General features: G+C 38.5%; 2 protein-coding genes across 2 annotated transcripts in view; one reads left to right on the forward strand and one right to left on the reverse strand.

The window, feature by feature from the left end:
* LOC110445342 (aquaporin-12B-like) overlaps positions 1–20865 on the forward strand; it is a 68622-nt gene extending 47757 nt beyond the window's left edge. Inside the window, exon 4 of the mRNA XM_021489903.1 lies at positions 20669–20865. Coding sequence (XP_021345578.1) covers positions 20669–20673 — 5 coding nt within the window. The 3' untranslated portion in view covers positions 20674–20865. The remainder of the gene's footprint in view (positions 1–20668) is intronic.
* Positions 5114–6519, reverse strand: LOC110445343. Its single transcript, XM_021489904.1, has one exon. It carries the CDS (start codon positions 6112–6114, stop codon positions 5581–5583), a length of 534 nt encoding a protein of 177 aa, XP_021345579.1. The 5' UTR covers positions 6115–6519; the 3' UTR covers positions 5114–5580.
* Positions 20866–22099: the final 1234 nt, after the last annotated feature.

A 22099-nucleotide genomic window follows, 5' to 3' on the forward strand; every position in this document is an offset into this window, starting at 1 on the left:
TCCCTGAAACAAAATTTCCTGTGTAACTGTCCCACTGGTATAGGCAATGGGCATCATTGTAAGTACAAAACAATGTTAAAGATTCGCTTATGAGATCTTTACACCAAGATTCCTCATCGATAAAGTACAGAAGTTTCAACATATGGCGTACCTTACTAGAAGTACCTCGAATTATCACGGTTCGACGTGTCTTTATGACCGATGTTAGCGACCACCAGACTACTAAGTACAAGCAAATGTATGTTACTATCTATTCATGACTTGCAGGGGCCCAGTCAGTAATTTCCACATTACAATGAAATACACGTACTTGCGACAGACAGATGAACATGGTAAACAGTTGAAAAATTAAGGCATGAGCTGTGGTAAAACAGGCTAATGTTTTGTCGCATAAAAAAACCCGTTTCTGAGATGGTTAATATTTCCTGCTGCTAATCCCCAAACACGTTGTTGGGAACTCTACGACCATATCATGAAATTTGTCGTTTTTGATGTTTGATTATATTCCAATAAGTGTCGGTCGAATGTTTGCAGTATCAACAATTCAGACACGAATTGCTAAATGGTTTTTATACTGATAGTCGACATAAGAGATGTCTTAATCGTTCAGAAGAAGGAAATATTAAATAATATTATCATCATTTCTAAATACAGGATATATATGTATCAGCCTGACTGTACAGGTTAGCTGCTCGAATATATAAAACTTGCCCAAATTTTATCAGTAAAAATCCCGTCGGTAACTGGTATAATTAGGCAAAATAAAATGTATGCTACATGTACCAGGCATAAACAAAATCTGACATTCATTGATTAAAGGTCATTCGATCTACAGAGAGAATTGAGATTTATGCAATTTATTAGTTTCTCTTGCTCTAATAGTACCCTTAACGGTGACTGGCCGGGAGACACGACTGAAACCCAGCCAGAATTATACAATACTAAATTTGCATTCGATAGTGTGAATGTACGAAAAAATCCATGGACACTCTCTTATATAATTTCCTTATGCTTGTCCAATATCTAGTTTTTATATACAATATTGTGCTGACAACCTGCTACGTTTCAAATATTACTTAGGAGGAAAGATAGTGTGTTAACCCAAAAAACAAACTGCATTTATATAAAGTCTGACATTCATTGATTAAGGATGTACACCTCTGAGAAGTCAAAAATTTCCTGTGCTCGTGTTTGTGCTATGATCGGCCAAAGATACCAATTTAACACAATATGTGATTTTAGGTGAATTTTCGGGTTTTGCCCATTTGCAGAACAAATTCATACAATTTCTTTAAAGTGTGTTATCAGATATGTATGAATGTTTGTCGAATTGATAAAAATATTATTTTCTTTGAAACTATGGAAGTAAAATTTCTTAATCTTATTCATTTTACTCAGAAATGCGATTTTAGTTACCCCTACCCCTTATTTTTTAATGACAAAATGCACATTTTTCACCATTTTTTGCAGATTAAACGCTTGATATAAAAATATCCTGTATTAAACTTTTTTAAGTATTCAATGAATCAAAAGAAAATGTGTTTCTCTGTCTAAAACAGACACAAAAATGGGGGGTCGGTGTGCTTTTTTTTTGTCCCATTATTATTTGTGTTATGTTTCACCTTTTCGAGGTCAAAAATCAAAAGTGCTTCAGTTACCCTAATATGTAAAAAAATATATCAATAATAAATAACTTTCCACTTTTTTGCATATTATTTAATCAAATTGAACATTATAAAATTGTACAGCAAAATTGAACCTGCTACAGTTAAAAATGGTGACACAATGACAATTTAAGTAATCAATCTAGTGTCAAAAAAAGTGAAGTTTTGGCCCTTTGTGAAGGCAAGAAATTCACATAAATACACTTGTTTAAAATGGCCACCAATTTGGTCATTTTTTAAAAATTCTTGTAAAAATTGTTCTACACACAACAGACATCTAGTTTTGCTTACATGTTTTTCAGATGTGTGTGTGCTATTATTATACCTATCTTAATTTGTTAAATATTAAAAAAAAACGTTACACCAGATCAAAACGAGACTTGAACGTGACTGAAACCTCAGAAGAGTACATCCTTAAAGGTCAGTCGATCTACGGAGTGAAGTGAGATTTATGCAATTTATTATTTTCTCTTGCTCTAATAGTAAACTTAACGGTGACTGGCTGGGAGGCATGACTGAAATTATACAAAACTATATTTGCATTCGATAGTGTGAACTCTTAGATAATTTCCGTATGCTTGTCCAATATCTAGTTTTTATATAGAAAATAGGCTGACAACCTGCTACTTTTCAAATATTACTTAGGAGGAAAGATAGTGTGTTAACCCAAAAAACAAACTGCATTTATATAAAGATCTCACACGCGCGCACATGAGTATATTTGTGATGTTAAATCATTACAATCAAAATTGTTTTTGTAAAATCGCATTGTGCATTCAAATGGTTAAAAACATGTGCTTAAATTACGGAAATGTTCTTTTGTAAATAAAGTCCATATTGAAAAGTCGTGGTAATGTACACAACAGTTCTACGTCACAGTCATATTAATTTAGCAACATTTGGTACTTAACAGCGTATACAAATTTCTTTTCAGTTTTTGAATAGAACTAGGTTTAAACAAAATCAGAGTTTATTGTTGTGACAAAAGTAAAAGCAAATTAACACAACTTGTGTAACAACCAATACAAAATGTCTCTGCAAGTATGCAGAATGCTTACACTTGATTTTTATTGATGCGTATACTATATCTAGACAAGGCAAAGAAAAACAGTAGTGAATACGAGGTCTCCGAGTGAGTAATGTAAGCAGGTCTGAAGCAGTTAAAGAAGACAATCATCTGTAGAGTGTACCTAGCCAGTAAAACACAACTTTTATCGGAAACGTGACTTTCCCTAAAACAAAATCACCTGTGTAACTGTCCCACTGGTATAGGCAATGGGCATCATTGTAAGTACAAAACAATGTTAAAGATCTTTACACAAAGATTCTTCATCGATAAAGTACAGAAGTTTCAACATATGGCATACCTTACTAGAAGTACCTCGAATTATCACGGTTTGACGTGTCTTTATGACCGATGTTATCGACCACCAGGCTACTAAGTACAAGCAAATGTATGTTACTATCTATTCATGACTTGCAGGGGACCAGCCAGTAATTTCCACATTACAATGAAATACACGTACTTGCGACAGACAGATGAACATGGTAAACAGTTGAAAAATTAAGGCATGAGCTGTGGTAAAACAGGCAAATGTTTTGTCGCATAAAAACCCCATTTCGGAGATGGTTAATATTTCCTGCTGCTAATCCCAAAACTCGTTGTTAGGAACACTATGACCATATCATGAAATTTGTCGTTTTTGATGTTTGATTATATTCCAGTAAGTGTCGGTCGAATGTTTGCAGTATAAACAATTCAGACACGAGTTGCTAAATGGTTTGTCTAAATCGTTCAGTAGAAGGAAATATTAAATAATATTATCATCATTTCTAAATACAGGATATATATTTATAAGCCTGACTGTACAGGTTAGCTGCTCGAATATTTAAAACTTGCCCACATCTTATCAGTAAAAATCCCGTCGTTAACTGGTATAATTAGGCAAAAAAAATGTATGCTACATGTACCAGGCATAAACAAAATCTGACATTCATTGTTAAAGGTCAGTCGATCTACAGAGAGAATTGAGATTTATGCAATTTATTAGTTTCTCTTGCTCTAATAGTACACTTAACGGTGATTGGCCTGGAGACACGACTGAAACCCAGCCAGAATTATACAATACTAAATTTGCATTCGATAGTGTGAATGTACGAAAAATCCATGGACACTCCCTTATATAATTTCCGTATGCTTGTCCAATATCTAGTTTTTATATACAATATTGTGCTGACAACCTGCTACGTTTCAAATATTACTAAGGAGGAAATATAGTGTGTTAAACCAAAAAACAAACTGCATTTATATAAAGATCTCACACGCGCGCAAATGAGTACATTTGTGATGTTAAAACATTACAATCAAAATTGTTTTTGTAAAATCGCATTGTGCATTCAAATGGGTAAAACATGTGCTTAAATTACGAAATATTAGATCAGTCCAAATCATTTATTCAGATAACTTGAGTCAATCTCATTTTGATGAAAAGAGCAGTATTTTATTTCCAATTTTGTTTTGTTTTTGTACTCAGATTATTGATCAATTTCAGAATGAACGCAACACGTATAACGTTAAACATCCCATGAATATATACATCTTGCTATTGTTATCTTTAGTGTTTTCTTTCAAAATCAAACAGAAACATCAAAACTCATTTCAACATTCGAGATGGGTTCGTTTGATAGTATTTTAAATATATACCCATTGTCATGTCTTATCGCTTTCACAGCCGGTGATTTGATTCCCTGATCGGACGTGAGATGGTATTGACTACGTAGGTTTTATTCGGGTACTTCAACTTTCTTCCACATCTGAGCCATCAAGAGTGATTAATGTATAAAATGGAATAAACTTGTTTCATAATTGTTGGAAAAGAGATACAGTTGATACAAATGCCTTAGCCCGAGGGGCTTGAATCACAAGATGGTCACCCTTGAAGGTAGGGGATCGAGAAAAGGAATAAACCTGCTGTTACCCAACTGCATGTATCGTAAGATTCGACTAATGCGGAATCCCCCTGCAGAATTTGATATTTGCTTTTGTGCCCTCTTCATTAAGAAACGAAAGCGAACAAAATAAATCTGCTGCAATCATTAAAATATTTTTGACTTTTATATTTCTCTCTTCTTCTAAAAACCATTTATGTTTCCTAGCGTCTTCCTTTCTAGTTGTTATTCTCTGATTAACGTTTGGCATTTAGGAAAATGGCAAAAACTAGTTCATCCGTTGTCAGTATAATGTACCTGGCCAAATGCTGTGCTGGGTGCCTCCTGTTAGGCTCAGTGACAACAAGAACATGGCTGCCGGTCAAGCTTCATTTATTATAAGTGCGCATGTGCAACATCATTAAAGAAGGGAGGCAATCATTACATAGAAGGGAGACAAATCTAATCGCACTAGGCGTACTTTACACAACAACTCCCCTTTTAGCTTTGAATTATATATATGAAATGAAATACATGTATATCATTCAATGATGATAAAACAATTAGAAATATAATTATTTCAAATGCAATTGCAAATTAGATGTTTTTACCAGATATCAATTAATTGCAATGAAATGTAAAATTGAACTTAATTCAAACTATTTTAGCACAGTTCTCATATAGGTATGAAATGTTAAGAATGTAACTTCACTGGAAATCCATTGTCACTTGAAATTGGTTGATTGAATAAAATTAAAATTTTAAATCAATTTGACTGGTCTTGAGTATTCAATTCAATAAATGATCAATATGGAACTGAATGAACTTATAACTTGATTACTAATGTCGACAGTTCATCAAGAAATGAATTATAACATATTTACAATAAGATTTAACCAAAACTAACTGAGCTTAGGTATCCTACCCGCTCAGAGGTAGATAAGAGGATTATTCTGCCTCTTTCGGACACTATCTACCTGTCTAACTATCAAATCTGAGGTCTGTTAATCACTCGACCACTGACTCGACTGATGCGCGGTTGTTCAATGGTTGGTGGTGAACTGACAGTACTGTTAGCACTAGGTTCTGGGTTCGAACTCAAACTCTGATCGATATCATCTGGAGATGGCGTAGTTGACGAGGTATCTGGCAAAGTGGATGGAAGTTCGATTACACATGATTCTCTATGATTTTCCTGCGTTTTTAAGAGATGGCGACGATTCCTTCTGTAGAACTTGTTATTGTTGTTACGCACAATGTAGGATCTCGGTTCTCCAGATTCCTTGACAACTTGAGCTGGTTCCCAAGTATTAGAATTATCATCTCGCATTCTCACAACATCTCCAGGTTTCAAATCAGGTAGTGACCTTGACGATCTGTCATAGCACTTCTTATTTTGCATCTGTTTCTCCTGTAGCTGATATTTGACTTTTGTTGTGTCATAATGTGGCTTGAGTAGCAAAGTTCCGGTTGGCAAAACTGTTCTGGTTTTCCTTCCCATCAATAACTCAACAGGAGACATATCAAGCCCTGAAACCTTGGTGTTGCGTAGCTCTAGAATAGCTAGGTAGGGATCTCTCCCATCCTCATATGCTTTTCTCAGCAGTTTTTTTTACAGTTTGTATAGTGCGCTCTGCTAAACCATTACTTTGGGCGTACCGTGGAGAGGAGGTTATGTGTTCGATTCCATATGACGCTGTGAACCTACTGAACTCCTCACAAGCATACTCTGGACCGTTGTCAGTCTTGAGTGTTTCTGGTATACCATGACGTGAAAACTGCTGTTTTAGACAGTGAATTACGGTACTGCTCTTTCCATCTGTAAGCTGGTTGATTTCGAAGAATTTCGAATAGTAGTCGACTAGCATGATGTACTTTTCACCATTGAAATGAAACAAATCTGACGCTAGCACTTGCCATGGCCTGTCAGGCACTGGGGGTGGTTTCAGCGGTTCCCTTGACTGTTTATTCTGATGACGATTACACGTACCACACTTAGCAATTTTCTCTTGAAGTTGAGCTCTGAGTCCAGGCCAAAATACAGATTCCTGTTCACGCGACATACACTTCTCAATGCCTAGGTGACTATGATGCAATTTACTCATCATTTCATCGCGCATGCTCGACGGTGTAACGATACGATCACCCTTAAGTAGTAAGCCATCACAAATGCACAGCTCACCACGAATGTTCCAATAATCTAAAACATCTTTGTCACATTTTGATCTGTCATTAGGCCAGCCGTTTAAGACCATGTCCTTGACCTTTGACAGCACAGGGTCGCGGTTAGTTTCAGCTATAAACTCCAACGTTTTATGTTGACTGATGTTTAGCATGACATGAACTTCAAACTCTTCACAGATATCGCTGCTGGCTGTACAATGAACAGGTGCTCTGCTTAAGGTATCTGCAATGTGTAGCGTTTCACCGGGACAATATTTGACCTTGAGATCATATTGTTGAACCTTTAGCATCATACGTTGAATGCGCTGGGAAGCCTGAGATAAGGGTTTTTTGAACAAACTCTCAAGCGATTTGTGGTCCGATTCCACAGTAACTTCTTTACCGTAAACGTACTGGTGAAATTTAGCTAAACCAAACACAATGGCCAGCATTTCCTTCTCTATTTGTGCGTAGTTACGTTCAGCACTGCTTAGGGACCTTGAGGAATAGGCCACTGGTTGAGAGTTCTGCATTAGGCAAGCTCCTAATCCATATGAAGAAGCGTCGACCGATATGGTGATTTCTGCGTTGACGTCAAAGTACTTGAGTACAGGTGCCTGTGTTAGCGCTTGCTTGAGTGTGTCAAATGCTGTTTGATGTCGTTCTATCCAATGCCACGACACTTTGCTTTCCAAACGTTCACGCAAAGGTTGATTAATGGTAGAAAGGTTTGGTATGAATTTACTCAGGTAGTTAACCATGCCTAAGAACCTTTGTAATGCTTTCTTGTCATCGGGAATAGGCATTTCTAAGATGCTCTGTATCTTCTCGTCACTGGGTTTGAGACCCTGGTCTTCAAAAATATGACCAACATATTCTACCTCAGTTTTTCCAAACTTGCACTTGTCAGAATTCAAACGTAGATCAACCTCTTCACATTTGTTGAGTACAATTTCTACTCTTCTATTGTGCTCATCCATGTCTGAGCCCCACACCAGAATATCATCCATGATGACCTCACAACCTTCCACATTCTCAAATATTTGGGTAAGAGTTCTCTGGAACACTTCCGGAGCCGATGTGATACCGAAAGGAAGTCTTTCATACTTGTATCTTCCGAATGGCGTATTAAAAGTTGTAAGCCATGTGCTTTCTTCAGCAAGCTTAATCTGGTGAAATCCGGATGAAGCATCAAGTTTTGTAAATATTTTCGCAGACTTGAGATTTGCAGCAACATCTTCAGCTGTTTTCAAGGGATAGTGCTCCCGCTTAATGGCTTTATTTAAGTTACGTGGATCTAGACATATCCTGACGTTCCCGTTTGGTTTCCGTACTATTACAATAGGATTGACCCATTTCGTAGGTTGCTGAACCTTGGTGATAATTTTAGCTTCCTCCATTTTCTTAAGTTGAGCCTTAACTTTGTCACGGAGCGAATGAGGAATCTTTCTCGGAGGTTGCACGACGGGGGCACGCTGTCATCGATCTCAATCTTGTGCTCGCCAGGTATGCATCCAATACCCTTGAATATTTTTCTATGCTTGGCCTTGATCTCATCAAGTGTAAGTTTCCGGTCAGCTGTACATACACGCTTAATTAACCCCATTTGAACCCAACTGTTAAGTCCGAGAACTGGGACGGCATTATCATCAACAACTTGTACCTCAATCATGTAGTACTTTCCATGGTAATCTAAGACAATGTCAGCTTTACCTATGGTCTTGATACGGTGTCCTGTGTACGATACCAGGTTAGCCCTCGATTTACGAAATTGAGTAACCCCGGCCTTTTCACAAAGGTGTTTAGGCAGCACATTACACTGTGCACCGCTGTCGATTTTGAACAGTACACGCGTTCTGTTGATCTTGGTGTTGACGAACCACTCATCCGTAGTATCTGTAGCCTTTGTACTGCGATCATGTACCGTACCGATGAAAAACGAATCCGACGCGACGTTGTCAGAGTCACTATCAGAATAGTCTACTGTACACGTGTGTACCTTGCCTGTGCCTTGATTTCTGTGTAGATCCTGTTCACACATATGTGCAAAATGATTCATCTTTTTACACTTGTCACACTGTTTTCCGTAAGCCCGACAGTATTTTGGACCTCTAGGATGTGATTTACCACAAAATCTACAGTTATTACGAGCGTTAGATTGTTTAAAAGGCGGTGGCTTCCTCGGTGTGTTGCTGAACTTCTGCGGTCTACTCTGAGTAGCCAGCTGAGACTTATGCTTATCACGCTTATTAGGCTTAACTGCATGGACGACCTTTTCATCATTCAACTCTTTAAGCTGAACCTCACTTGCTTCCGCTGCTCGACAAATGTCAATACATTTCTGTAATGTCAAGTCTTTCTCTCGTAACAGCCTAGAACGAACAGCATCGCTTCTAACCCCACAAACTATTCTGTCACGAATAAGGCCTTCTTTTAGTGTATCAAACTCACATGTCGAAGCCTTGTTTCTCAAATCAGTTACAAATTTCTCAAATTTCTCTCCCTCTCGCTGATTACGGGTGAAAAACATTTGCCTTTCATACGTTATATTTTTCCTAGGATTGCAGTAATTTGCAAACTGTTGATAGATTTCAACGATTTTGTACTTATCTTCATCATTCGCCCAGGTAAACTTGTTGTAAATTTCCAGGCACTCAGCTCCGACCACGTGGAGTAGGGTCATCGCCCTGACTTTTCCCTCTTTCTGGTCCACCCCCGACGCTGCCTCGTAGATTTCATATTGCTGCTTGAATCTACGCCAGTTTTCCGCTAAATTGCCGGAGAGATTCAGGGGCGGTGGCGGCGGTAACTTGTCCATTACCCCGATTTAGTCTGACACCATGTTAGGCTCAGTGACAACAAGAACATGGCTGCCGGTCAAGCTTCATTTATTATAAGTGCGCATGGGCAACATCATTAAAGAAGGGAGGCAATCATTACATAGAAGGGAGGCAACTCTAATCGCACTAGGCGTACTTTACACAACACCTCCGGCAAGGAGATAAATACAAAAGCATACCCTGGCTCCGGCACACATACACGCATGTATGCACACATACACGCATGGAGACATGTCATTTGCCCTAGCTATTGATAGGACGTTAAACAAAATAAAGTCAAACCAACCCGAGATGGGTGGAGGGTTGATGCAGGGTATGCTACAGAAATGGTACAATTGTTACATTTTCTGTTATATGCTTTACATTGTTTTTAGTTTAGTGCAACATCAAAGTTGTTAGCTTTACACATCGTGCGTAACCTAAATTACAACTAATGTGTGAATTTCACTCCTAAATTGCTGAGCGTTAAGCAGGAGTAGAAACTACCATTTTTACAGACTCTGGTATGTCTCGGCTAGGGGACAGAACCCAACGCCTTTCTCACAAGGGCGAATGCTCAGCTAAAGGCTAAAAGTGAGGCATTTTCAAGGGAGACATTTGGAAAAAGAAGAAAGTTGTTTAGAAAGAAGAGAAAAGATAAGATCCCAAATTTAGACGCCTCTTGCGATCATGTAATGGGACAGCAGATAGCTTTCTTACGCCCTACATGCAGGGACGCAAAACACTATATAACTCTAGTGTACAGACCCGTACACGTTCGCTGTTCCACTTTCAGCGTACCGTTTGCGTAGCATTTCCGTACCGTTTGCGGAGCACTTGCGTAGCATTTTCGGCCATGTGGTAATGACCTGTCCCTTGTTTAAGGTATAAACAACTTTAGTGTTCGTTATTAAGGTTGTTAGAGCAACATGACTACCCGCTGACAGATACATTTCTTTCAATATGTTATCCTATATACCTGAGACTCTAGGCAGTGATAATGCATTGACCATTCACCTGTGGTCACATTGGATTCTGATGTGCTGTACCTGATCAAGGTCACATTCTTTGATTTCAAGGCAATTAAGTCCATGTCAATTAATCAAGTTCATTGTCTATCCATCACGTACATCTGTATACAGGTAAATCAGTTCAAGGTAAAAACCTACAGGTAAGATACTTTGGCTGTCCCTCGATCAGGAAATGACAGCCCCAGGCACAATTACATTTCATAACAGTGACTTAACCAAGGTAAACTAATATTTAACTTGGAATTACTAATTTAATAAAAAAAAAATGTCCCTTATTAGGATATTTAACTTCTCACGTAGATGTTTTGTTTTAAAACTAATCTATTGTTATTTTAGATAATCTATCGTGAGTTCTGCTATCAGCGAGCAAGGTTGAATACTAACCCTAATACGTAACAAACTTTTCATATCAGATTAAAAATGATGATATTTTTCAGTAATCATTAAAAAAAATCATTATGTAGATAACTTTATTGTCATCATGTGACTGAGTTCCTGAGAAAAAAGAGTGTGATTCCTTGTTGTCTATAGCAGAGACGTATATATTACAATACGTCTCTGTATAAAGTAAGTTTGATAACGGAGTAACCTCCCTGTGTGTGGTAATTATAAAGGTGTCAAAAATCAGTCAAGCGGTTCCGGGCTAGTGTACCTATGAACTTACATGGTTCAATGAAAAAGATAATTGACCTTTTACAGCTGACCAATTAGTACCACTAAGCGCCTTTAGCAAGTTACACAGTGGACATTGTATATCAGAGGCTGGGATTAAACTGGCCTAGGGTATATTTGGAAATATCATATTAACGACAACAAGATTTATTTATTAATTAAAGAAAGGTTTATTGATATTTTTAGAGAAGAATGTGCAGAAAAAAATAGAATATTCTCAAAAGCAATTTTTTATAGATATATTTACGATCATTTTGATCTACAAAACTACATGCGTAAACCCATACAAAAAGAATATCTGAAAGAAATAAAAAAACAACAACCTCCTCATAACATGAAATTAGAAAAAGGGCGATATCAAAACAAAGATCATGTCATTCTGATTTGCGAGCAATTGTTTTGATAACTTATTATATTAAAAAAACAAGCAAATTTAAATTGAAAGGATTATAGAGTGTGAAAAATGCAAACGAAATAACGAACTTAGGGAAATATATAAAATTTGCAAATTCGAGAGGAACCTAATTATTATAAATAGGTATAGTTGCACTTGTAATTGTGTTGTGAGTGTGTGTAATGTTATTTTGTATTTTGCACAGTAAATATCACAAATTTTGTTACTTTGGCGACTGGTGAGTCGAACGACTCAAAGTAATAAAGAACTTGAACTTGAACCAGGCGATGAGGCTACATACATGTATGACAAAATATGAAATATTGTAGCACTTACACTTACATATATTAATAAGTGACAAATTACTTAATTATGGAGACTGGTTAAGTTGAGATTTCAGGAAAATGTCATCATTTTCCCTCAACGCCATAAAGTTTTCATGTGGACCAAGAGACAAGAGATTGTGACCCCCCCCCCCCCCCCAAAAAAAAGGGGAAAAATGTTATAAATGAGTGATAAATGTATCTATTAAATAAACCCCTCCCCCTACCCACACCCTTTTACTTTGCTCTACTCTACCATTACTAATTGTCCCTGGACCTTGATCAGGAAGCTATCGCCCTAGCCCACACCCTCCTTGATCCACGCCTGTTTAGGTACAAACGTTCATGTATATATTGAAGTTTGACTTGGTCTCAGTCCCTGTGCTATCTGACATCAGACCCCTATATTCTCTGTAGTATACAGCCCTCAGTACCTATATATACCTACATTTTTATGATCGATAAAGAAAACCTATATTCTTATTAATACTAGAGGTACATATCATAAATGTAAAAATTACATATATTTGGTACATACTATTTCTTATTCATAATAGTTTCCTAAATGCACAAGCTTGCCTTTCAAACTGATATTTTTTTATAATAACTACCGTAACCATAAACACATACAATGTATACTTAAACAAGAATCAACTACATTTTCATAATAAAATAAAAGATGTTTAACAAAAAAAACTGTTTATCTGTGAATGAAATTTAATAAATAGACATGGTATAACATGTATACATTTCAAATCTCCGATGCATGTATTTGCATGTACTAATAATTCAGCACATTATCGGTCTCCGAATCCTACGAAAAATCTAAAAGTGTATGGAAGTATTAAAGACGATATAAAAAACAGAAATAGAGGTACTGGATCCTTATCACAGGAGTCTGATATTATATCATTTTTAGGTCACCTGAGACAAAATTTCAATGAAATTTTGCAGGAAGCTTCCATGGGCAGAGGTCAACAAAAATAATTGCCGGTTTAGTCGCAAGCCCCCAGGGTCCTGAGGGGCGGGGCCAAAAAGGGTCAAATTAACTAAAATTTCAAAAATCTTCTTCTCAAGACCCAGATATGGTAGAATCAAATACTCTTCATAGATGGAAGGGTCCTAAGGTGTTTTACCAAAATTGTGAATTTCTTGACCCTTGGGTCTCACGTATTCCCCTGGGGAGTGGGTAAACTTCACTATAGTTTATATAGGGAAATCACATTTTGGACCAACATTTGTTTAATTTCCATTTGAAGTAAATCAATTTGGGTTAGCATTATCAGTATTAGGTAGCAGTTTGATAGTATGCACTTATGAGCCCTGACTGACCCCCAGGGGCTGATGGGTTGGGCAAAAAAGGGTTAAATTGACTGAAATTTCAAAAATCTTCTTCTCAAGACCCAGATATGGTAGAATCAAATACTCTTCAGAGACGAAAGGTTCTTAAGGTGCTTTACCAAAAATTGTTTATTTTCTTGACCCTTGGGTCTCACGTATTCCCCTGGGGAGGGGTTAACTTTACTATAGTTTATATAGGGAATTCACATTTTGGCCCAAATTTGTTTAATTTCCATTGGAAGTAATTCAATTTGGGTTAGCATTATCAGTATTAGGTACATGTAGCAGTTTGATAGTATGCACATATGAGCCCTGACTGACCCCCAGGGGCTGATGAGTGGGGCAAACAAGGGTTAAATTGACTGAAATTTCAAAAATCTTCTTCTCAAGACCCAGATAGGGTAGAATCAAATACTATTCAGAGACGAAAGGTTCTTAAGGTGCTTTACCAAAATTGTGAATTTCTTGACCCTTGGGTCTCACGTATTTCCCTGGGGAGGGGTTAACTTTACTATAGTTTATATAGGGAAATCACATTTTGGACCAACCTTTGTTTAATTTCCATTGGAAGTAATTCAATTTGGGTAAGCATTATCAGTATTAGGTAGCAGTTTGATAGTATGCACATATGAGCCCTGACTGACCCCCAGGGGCTGATGGGTGGGGCAAAAAAGGGTTGAATTGACCGAAATTTCAAAAATCTTCTTCTCAAGACCCAGATATGGTAGAATCAAATACTCTTCATAGATGGAAGGGTCCTAAAGTGCTTTACCAAAATTGTGAATTTCATGACCCTGCGGCCAAAAGTATTATGGTTTATAATGGCAAATGATACTTTGAATATTACATGTTAATAACTTGTTTGGAATTATAACCTAGAGTTGACAGTTTGATACTTTGAAAATTTTGAGCCAGCCCTACCCCCAAGGGCTGTAGGGTGGGGCCGAAAGGAGTCATTGTGCTAAAATTTCTTCATTTTCCTTGTTTAGAATCAGAGGTGCTAGTTTCAAATACTTTTTAGTCTTTAATCTGTATGCTAGATATTGAATAAGGTGGTTTTATTGTTTTTTGTCACTTTGAATAATATTTCTGTACATTTTAAAAACAAAATCACCTCCCAAAACAATACACACACATACACTACACGCATGCATCTTGCACACATGGGAGGCCGTCCTTAAATTACCTTAGCTATTAATAGGACGTTAAACAAAATCAAACAAACAAAATCAACTCTCTGTATAAATATAGCAGGTGACCGTTAAGGCCCATGGGCCTCTTGTTTATTATCATTAGGCTTATTCATTATTACATCGTTTCTCGTTAAAAAAAACCCATAATACTTTTACTTACTGTCAAAATAAATTAGTCTTTTATTCGGGAAGCAGGTGGAAACAATTCTGACCATAACTTATTACTATATGTGTGTCGCGGTAATCTGTTAGCGTACGTCAGGTCTTTGTGATGGATATATTACATGTACCAATATTTGATCGACCTTCATTAAATGAGAGTCAACATCTTCCTAGTTTTATATCTTTAATCATAAGGATGACTGATACCTGAAATGTATAAATACACAGTACATTAGTAAATGATTAGTTATCTCCTCCCCGGGGACAAGTTTTTTTAGAGAGTATAAGACTTAAAACAAATTAAGAATAATGTATAAGAAAAAAATAAGTCAATCTTAAGGAATGTTCTGTTAGTCTACTGAACACGACCAGTTTCTGATTCAGTTTTGTTGCGGCGGCTGGGTCTGCACGGTGTCAATAGCTCCTTTTCCTTTTATTGTGGGGCTGAAGACGGGAATGAGCTCGTGGTATCCGGGTCAAAGCAGTTCCATCTGGTTCAGGGCTGTGGTTGAATTGTCTTAGTTGCCCTTTTCGGAGTAAGGGCTGTGGTATGTGATTCAATCAATGCAGCTGGTAGATTTTGGTTTCTTGGTGGCGATAATGGTACAGGAATCTGGGGTACTTCCTAAGGTTGTACCATAGGAGGTACCATCACAGTACTTTGTGTTGGGTTGCTTTGAAAGGGAGTGAACTTCCGAAGGTGCTGGCGTTTTCGGATAGTAACTCGGCCTGTACCATCTACACGGATTACATACTGGTGTTATTGCTGTACTTCAACAACGGTTCCAGTGCGTTCCCATCTCCTTGGGTGGTTGCCCACTAAGTTTTGTATGTACACATGATCTCCAACCTGTAGGGGAGGCAGGCGGTGAGTGTGTTCATTCCACCGTTCATGTTCCCTTGAATGCCTTTTGGCAAGTGCCATCTCTCGATGAGACATCAACTCGGTCCATGTTTAGTGAGGAGAGTATCTACCCATCAATATGGGAATGGCATCACGAATGGGTCGTCCAAACAGGATTATTGCTGAGGATGCTTTTGTCTCTGGGTCAACAGAGTTTCTGTACATCAGTAATGCTATCTGGAATTTATAAACATCCAGCGATCCAATTGCAGTAATGTTGTCCACAAGCATCTGTTTCACCGTTTCCACAGCCATCTCAGCTCTGCAGTTAGCGTGTGGGTTTGCAACTGATGAAAGCCTATGACGAACCCCCCGGACCTTTAAAAACTCTTGAGTCTTCCCTGCTGTGAACTGTGGGCCTCCATTGGACGTCAACTCTTCTGGGATGCTAAATGTCACAAATGTCACACGGCTGCACGGAGTGTATTGAGTACTGGTTTGGGAAGAGCTGGTGGTATATACATTCGTTGGCCCATGAGAACTACACCATCCACGGTACATAAACTGGCTGCAAAGCGATGGTAAGGACGCAATTATGTCGGTAGTTCCTTGCAATCTTCTGGAACCCTGTCTCCAGCTGTCTGATGAGATTTACAAATGTGGGGTCTGATGCTGTGGCCTCACGGACCATGTCCCAAGTAACAACTGTGACGACAGCATTCAGGGCACTAATGGCAGCAGCAACTGTTGAGGTGTCATTAGCTGTATCATTATCTTCTGTATGTAGGCATAGACTGGTGAGCGTCTGATGATAATGAGAAGTCTAAGCCTGCCAATATCTGTCTATGATAGTGTATATATATGCTGAAATAAATGTATTTGTACATGTACTTGTATGTGTTTGAAGTGTGTATGAGGTGTGTGAGATGTTTCCTTCATGAGTTACTTCCCCTTAGCCTTGTGTTAATATGGATTATTTTGTGTTATTTTTTTCATTTGCAACATGTCTAAAATATTATGTCTCCTTGTTTATTCAACTTTGGCCATTTGACGGAGAGAATTTATATAGGCTTTGCCTGTTATTCAATCCAATTGATTACGACATCTTGTCAATAAAGTTTGATGAAATGAAATGAATGAGAAGTCATGTGAACAAGTTCTGGTGCTTCACCTGGTAAGTGCAGACGATCTGGTGGTCCAACGGAATGCCCTGAAGCTGCATCTTGTCCAATGTTCTTTCTGCATGGTACATGTATGATTGTGAACCTATACCCTAGAGGTTTCTCTTTGAGGTTGAGGAGTCGTCTGTTGTCGATGTCTGTGAGTGATCTATCATTCAGAATCTGGAGTAGTGGTTTATGGTCAGTTGCTACAAGGAGGTCTTTGCACCCTAGAACATAGTTAAGTGTTTGGTGGAGTGCATACACAACAGCCAAGTCCTCACCTTCAATAGGAGCATACCTGCTCTCAGCCGGATGTGTGAATCTGCTGCCAACCAGACATAGTTTCCAGCCATCATTACAGCAGGTAGGGGTTTTACTTGAACACTGACAGTGCTTCTGCATCAAGAAAAATCCAATTCCGTCAACAGACCAGTCGGTAGCCAGGCATGTCATACGAGCAGGGTCAAACAGACGTATGATCTCTTTGCATTGGTGAAATACTTCATCTAGTTCATTTTTCCAGCAGAATGTTGTGGATGGTTTCAAAAGAGCACGGAAAGGTTTCATCTGTCTTGCCACTTGGAACGAGTGTTGGCTTGTGGACGGCTGCAGGTCTGGCATTAGGATCAACATAGAGTTGGAGGGGCTCACACTTCATAAGCGGTAAAGGTTGATGTTTAGACATTAAATGTTGTAGGACTATAGTAATTGAGAAGCCACTCTTTCAGGGAATCCACATGTTCTTCCGTGGCTTTCAAACCTGGAGGTAAAGTTGTTGGAACAGGAGGTGGTGTAGGTTGACGTCTAGGACAAGAGCAGGTTACCTCTTCAGAGTTCTCTATAGAGGCAGCATTGTTTGAAGATATTACTGTTGTATTAGGGAAGTTAGTGTGAATAATCCCCAGAGAGATGAGCGCTTCCCTGCAAATTAAAGCTCTTTCCATTGTATCAGAGACATAACAGGTTAGACGTGTTGACATTGCATCGCTGGCACTGTTTTTGGTCGTAACGTTAACTGCGACTGCTCCAATTACACCAAGGTCTTCCTTTATAGCTCCACGCATCATAAGCTCTTGACTGGAAGTAGATTCTTTTCTGTCATTCCAAGGCTGTTCGCAGATCGTAAGGGTATGATTGTACTTTGGAACCCTGTATCGGCCACCATGGACATAGTGATCGTCTTAAGATTGGAGGTGTCTTGAATTGGGTGTCCAAACAATGCATGGTCCTTGGGCAGGGTAGTCATGCTCACCAGAAGCATTGGGTGGGGTTTTGAAGGTCGAGCCACTCATTTCCCATCAAATATGTGATGTTCCAGACGTGATGCATGGTTTGTCTGTTCAGATGTGGTGCACAGCTGGTCATAGACATAACCAACTTTGTCATGGTTTGTGTCTTTGGTGGATCTCCAAGGGGTCCCTTGATTTGGCGGATTTCTGTTGCCCTTACCCTGAGGGCAGACTATGGAAGATGCATCGCGGTGGCCCCATGCTCCACAGGATGTGCACTTGATACATGATTTCTTGTAATGGCCTTTAACTGTGCAATTCGCACACGTGAATGTTCAAGCCTCACAGTATCTAGACCTGGCCTTGCGATCATTTCTCTGTCCATGAGCAGGACCGCCACATGCCCAGCATTTCACTCCAGGTATTTGGGGTAGTTTTGGGTTATTATGTGTAGCACTCATGGCACTAGCTAAATCTCCTACTGCACTCCTAGTGACTTTACCCTGCTCCTTCTGGGCAATAAATGCCACAGTCTCTTCCAGCGTTCTGTCTGTCTTTGGGTCACTCAGCAGGTCAGACATAATTTCTGGGTCAGCAATACCTCTCACCAAGTTGTCCTTGATAATTTCATCACTTTAATAAAATGTGAGGTTGCAATCTGCTTCTTTGCATGTGGCTTTATTCTGGCAGAGTGAAGCCTGACCTCTGGCACTGGCCAATAACGTCCTTATATTCGACCCTGGGGATTGGGTCATCCTGTTCAATTTAATGCGTTGAACCAGTGTACTCTCGTCTTTGACAGCCAGTCGTTTGATAGCATTTAGAAGATCTGCCTTTATCATGTTGGCAACATCACCTTGGAGGTCACGCATAAGGTCTGTACGAAGGTTAGTGTCACAGCAGTAGAACAGGGCGGTGGGCAAAACATTGGCTGTGATCGCCATTCCAGTTTTATACATATCCCACTGCCTGGTGAATGCTGACCATTGGTCTGGATCACATCCTGCGGCTATAGTAGGTGGGTATCAGTCATAAATGAGAGTCAACATCTTCCTAGTTTTATATCTTTAAACAGAAGGATGACTGATACCTGAAATGTATATATACACAGTACATTAGTAAATGATTAGTTATTTATCTTAATAAATCACGAAACAATTCTGTTTGTTTCACACTCATCCATTATGCAAACGAAATGGCAAAATTTAAATCCTATGCATTCAGGGTATGTTCGTTTCGTTTTAGATATTTTATATGCTTCCGCTTTTTATGTAAACCCGTTCTTGTCAACACAATCGAATCACCGTTTGTAAGTGTCATCCGTAGCACTTCCGTACCGTTTGCGTAACACTTCCGTACCGTTTTCGTAGCACTTGCGTACCATTTCCGTACCATTTGCGTAGCACCTCCGTACCGTTTGCGTCCAAGGTGGAACAGCGAACGTGTACGGGTCTGTATATTGCCAAACAAAGCCCCCTCTTAAATTCGTTTTCGATATAAATGTAGTAATACTAGGCCAGAAAACTTAACTCTGTTTTGAATGCATATGTTTCAGAGGTCCGTAATGTATTTGTTTCTCTTTCAGAAATTATTTATGAAAGCTGTACTCGCGCTAAAATGATTCAAAATCATAATTAATAATTTATAAGTGTTACGGTGACTCTTAATTAAGCGACAATCATTATAAAAAATGTTGAAGGTTCGTTTGCCTTCGTTTTAAGTTGTGGCTCGATTCATAAAAACGTTTGAATCCCCCGGCACTTGTAAATAAAAATATATAGGCAGTCGATAATTTTTAGTCTGGCACACTTAATCATAGTGAAATGCTTCACGCTGGATAAAGTGGTTGTATGCGACTGTTATGCTCATGTTTATTGCATAACTGTATCATCATCTGTGGGAGGTGACAAAGCCATACGTCATAGATTTAGACGAAGAAACAGCCCATGAGGCAGTGTAGGGGAAATGGGTATTGTTAAGAGAAAATATGATGCATGCGTATTTAATGATTTCAGCAATGTTAATTTTGCGTGTAACGACCCTCGATCCATGATTCCTTTCACAACTTCCAGGAGTATAGTACATTACCTTCCATCCATCATTTAGGTATTTTACAAATCAGCTGATTATATGTATGAAAGATAATATGACATGAATATGAAGTTGAACCCTTTTTAACAGTTTTTGCCCTGGTGACGGGACAAATGAGAAAATACCATGTCAGCACGTACAAATGAAGATTCACTTACACCATAACTAACACAGAAATAGCTTGTGTTCAGATTTCTAAGAAGGTGCTTAGTTATATTTGTCTGTTCTTAGACGGTATTGTTAACACTTGGGATCTTACTCTGGTTGGTTGTAAAGCTGAACAACAAGATCAAGAGTAATTCCAGGGTACGGTTTAACCTGAAATCGTTATAAGTGTAATTCTTTTCACGTTGTCACTATAATGTGACCGGGCGGAATGCTGTGCTAGCTGACTTATGCATGGTATTTCAGTGAGATAGCTCCAAAACGTCAGCATCAGATCCGCGGTATTACAAGAAGGCAACATACCCTGCCTCTCGCACACATGCACGCACACACAACATACACGGAGGCATGTCCTTAAATGAACTTACAGCTGTTGGTAGGACCAGTATAAAACCAAAACTATTAAATATCACCCCGGTTGATAATGTCTGACTTTCCTACAAGGTTTTGTCAATAATCCTGAATTTGTTTATTTGTCTGTTTTAGGTTGAATATCCTTGACACCGACAAGAATAAAGAGTAGAAAAGTTATATATCCCAAGTGATGCAATTTGGGCAGTAGATTGATTTGGTTTCCTCAATGTTACCCAACGCAGAACAGAAAGAAGAAACCCCTCCGATCCTGCTTGGGACAAGGCTCGAGGATATTAGATTATAAATTAAAATATTCTTATTTCATAATACTGCAACGAGTTAAAATACTGTCTCTGTCTCTCAGCAGTTATAGTCATTGCAAAAAATTGAACATACACTATCTTATCTGTTTTTCTCATCTATCTTCCTTAGTTACAATTGTTATTGGAATAATTCATAGACGCCTGCATTCTATTACTGCATCTAACCGTAAGATACTTTCGAAGTGGTCATTAAATAAGCTTACATGTATAACATTTCCCGTACAAATTCCAACTTTTCATGTACAAAACCTCTTTAAGAAAGGATATGTGTGTCATACATGTAATCGGGAACTGTGAACTCAAAGGAGTTACGACTAAATAACGTGATTCGGTATTAAGATATTTTTGAACGTTGTGATTTGTTCATGGTTTTGCGTCCTTTTAATGGCGTTAGTATTCTTTAGATGGTGGAACCTAACCGGACCATTTAATAATGCCATCAAATTTAAAAATGGCTTCTTTAGATGGTGGAACCTAACCGGACCATTTAATAAAATACCATCTAATTGCAACATCATGATCAAGACAGGGGAGTATGTTGCTTCATCAGGTCTTATTATTCAGATAACGGGTTACCGTAGATGAATAGGGAGACAAAAGAGAAGGTAGAGAAAAGAATAACATATTTGGTTAAAACTATTGTTTAATGTCCTTTGATAAGCTTAAGTTGTACTTGGTTAAACGTCCTATTGACAGCTGAAGTCATTGAAGGACGTGCCTCTATGTGTGTACTGTATGCGTGTTGGCGTGTATGTGGGTGCTTCACCCCTGGTGGGGGATCGGAAAAAAATACACCTGCTGTTACCCACCGCATGTATCATAGGAGGCGACTAATGCCGAGACCTCCTGCATAATCGGGGATTTGCTTTGGTGTCCTCTACTTGGTCTTACAAAAGCGATCAAAATAAATCTACTGCACCAGATGTAATATTTGGGATATTTATCCTTCTTTCTACTTTTAAATATCTTTTTTCCCTTGCGCCATGCTTGGTAACACCTCACTTTTGGCCTTAATGTTGAGTGTTCGCCCAGGTGAGGAAGGAAAAGGGTTCTGTCCCCAAGCCAGGACATACCAAAGTCCTTAAAAATGGTAGTTGTTATTCCCTTCGGCAACAACTGGTTCACCCGTTGTGAGTATAATGTGACCGAGCGGAATGCTGTGCTGGGTGCCTTCGGCATGGATTTTAGTGAGATAACACTATAAAGTTGAACTTCATACACAGAGCAGGAAGTACCAATT

Source organism: Mizuhopecten yessoensis, unplaced genomic scaffold (genome assembly GCF_002113885.1).
Source record: "Mizuhopecten yessoensis strain PY_sf001 unplaced genomic scaffold, ASM211388v2 scaffold2213, whole genome shotgun sequence".
NCBI classification, from domain to species: domain Eukaryota; kingdom Metazoa; phylum Mollusca; class Bivalvia; order Pectinida; family Pectinidae; genus Mizuhopecten; species Mizuhopecten yessoensis.

Excerpts from the sequence above, each read along its gene's own strand:
- LOC110445343 (XM_021489904.1), bottom strand. The coding sequence starts at position 6,114 with ATGTCTCCTGTTGAGTTATTGATGGGAAGGAAAACCAGAACAGTTTTG.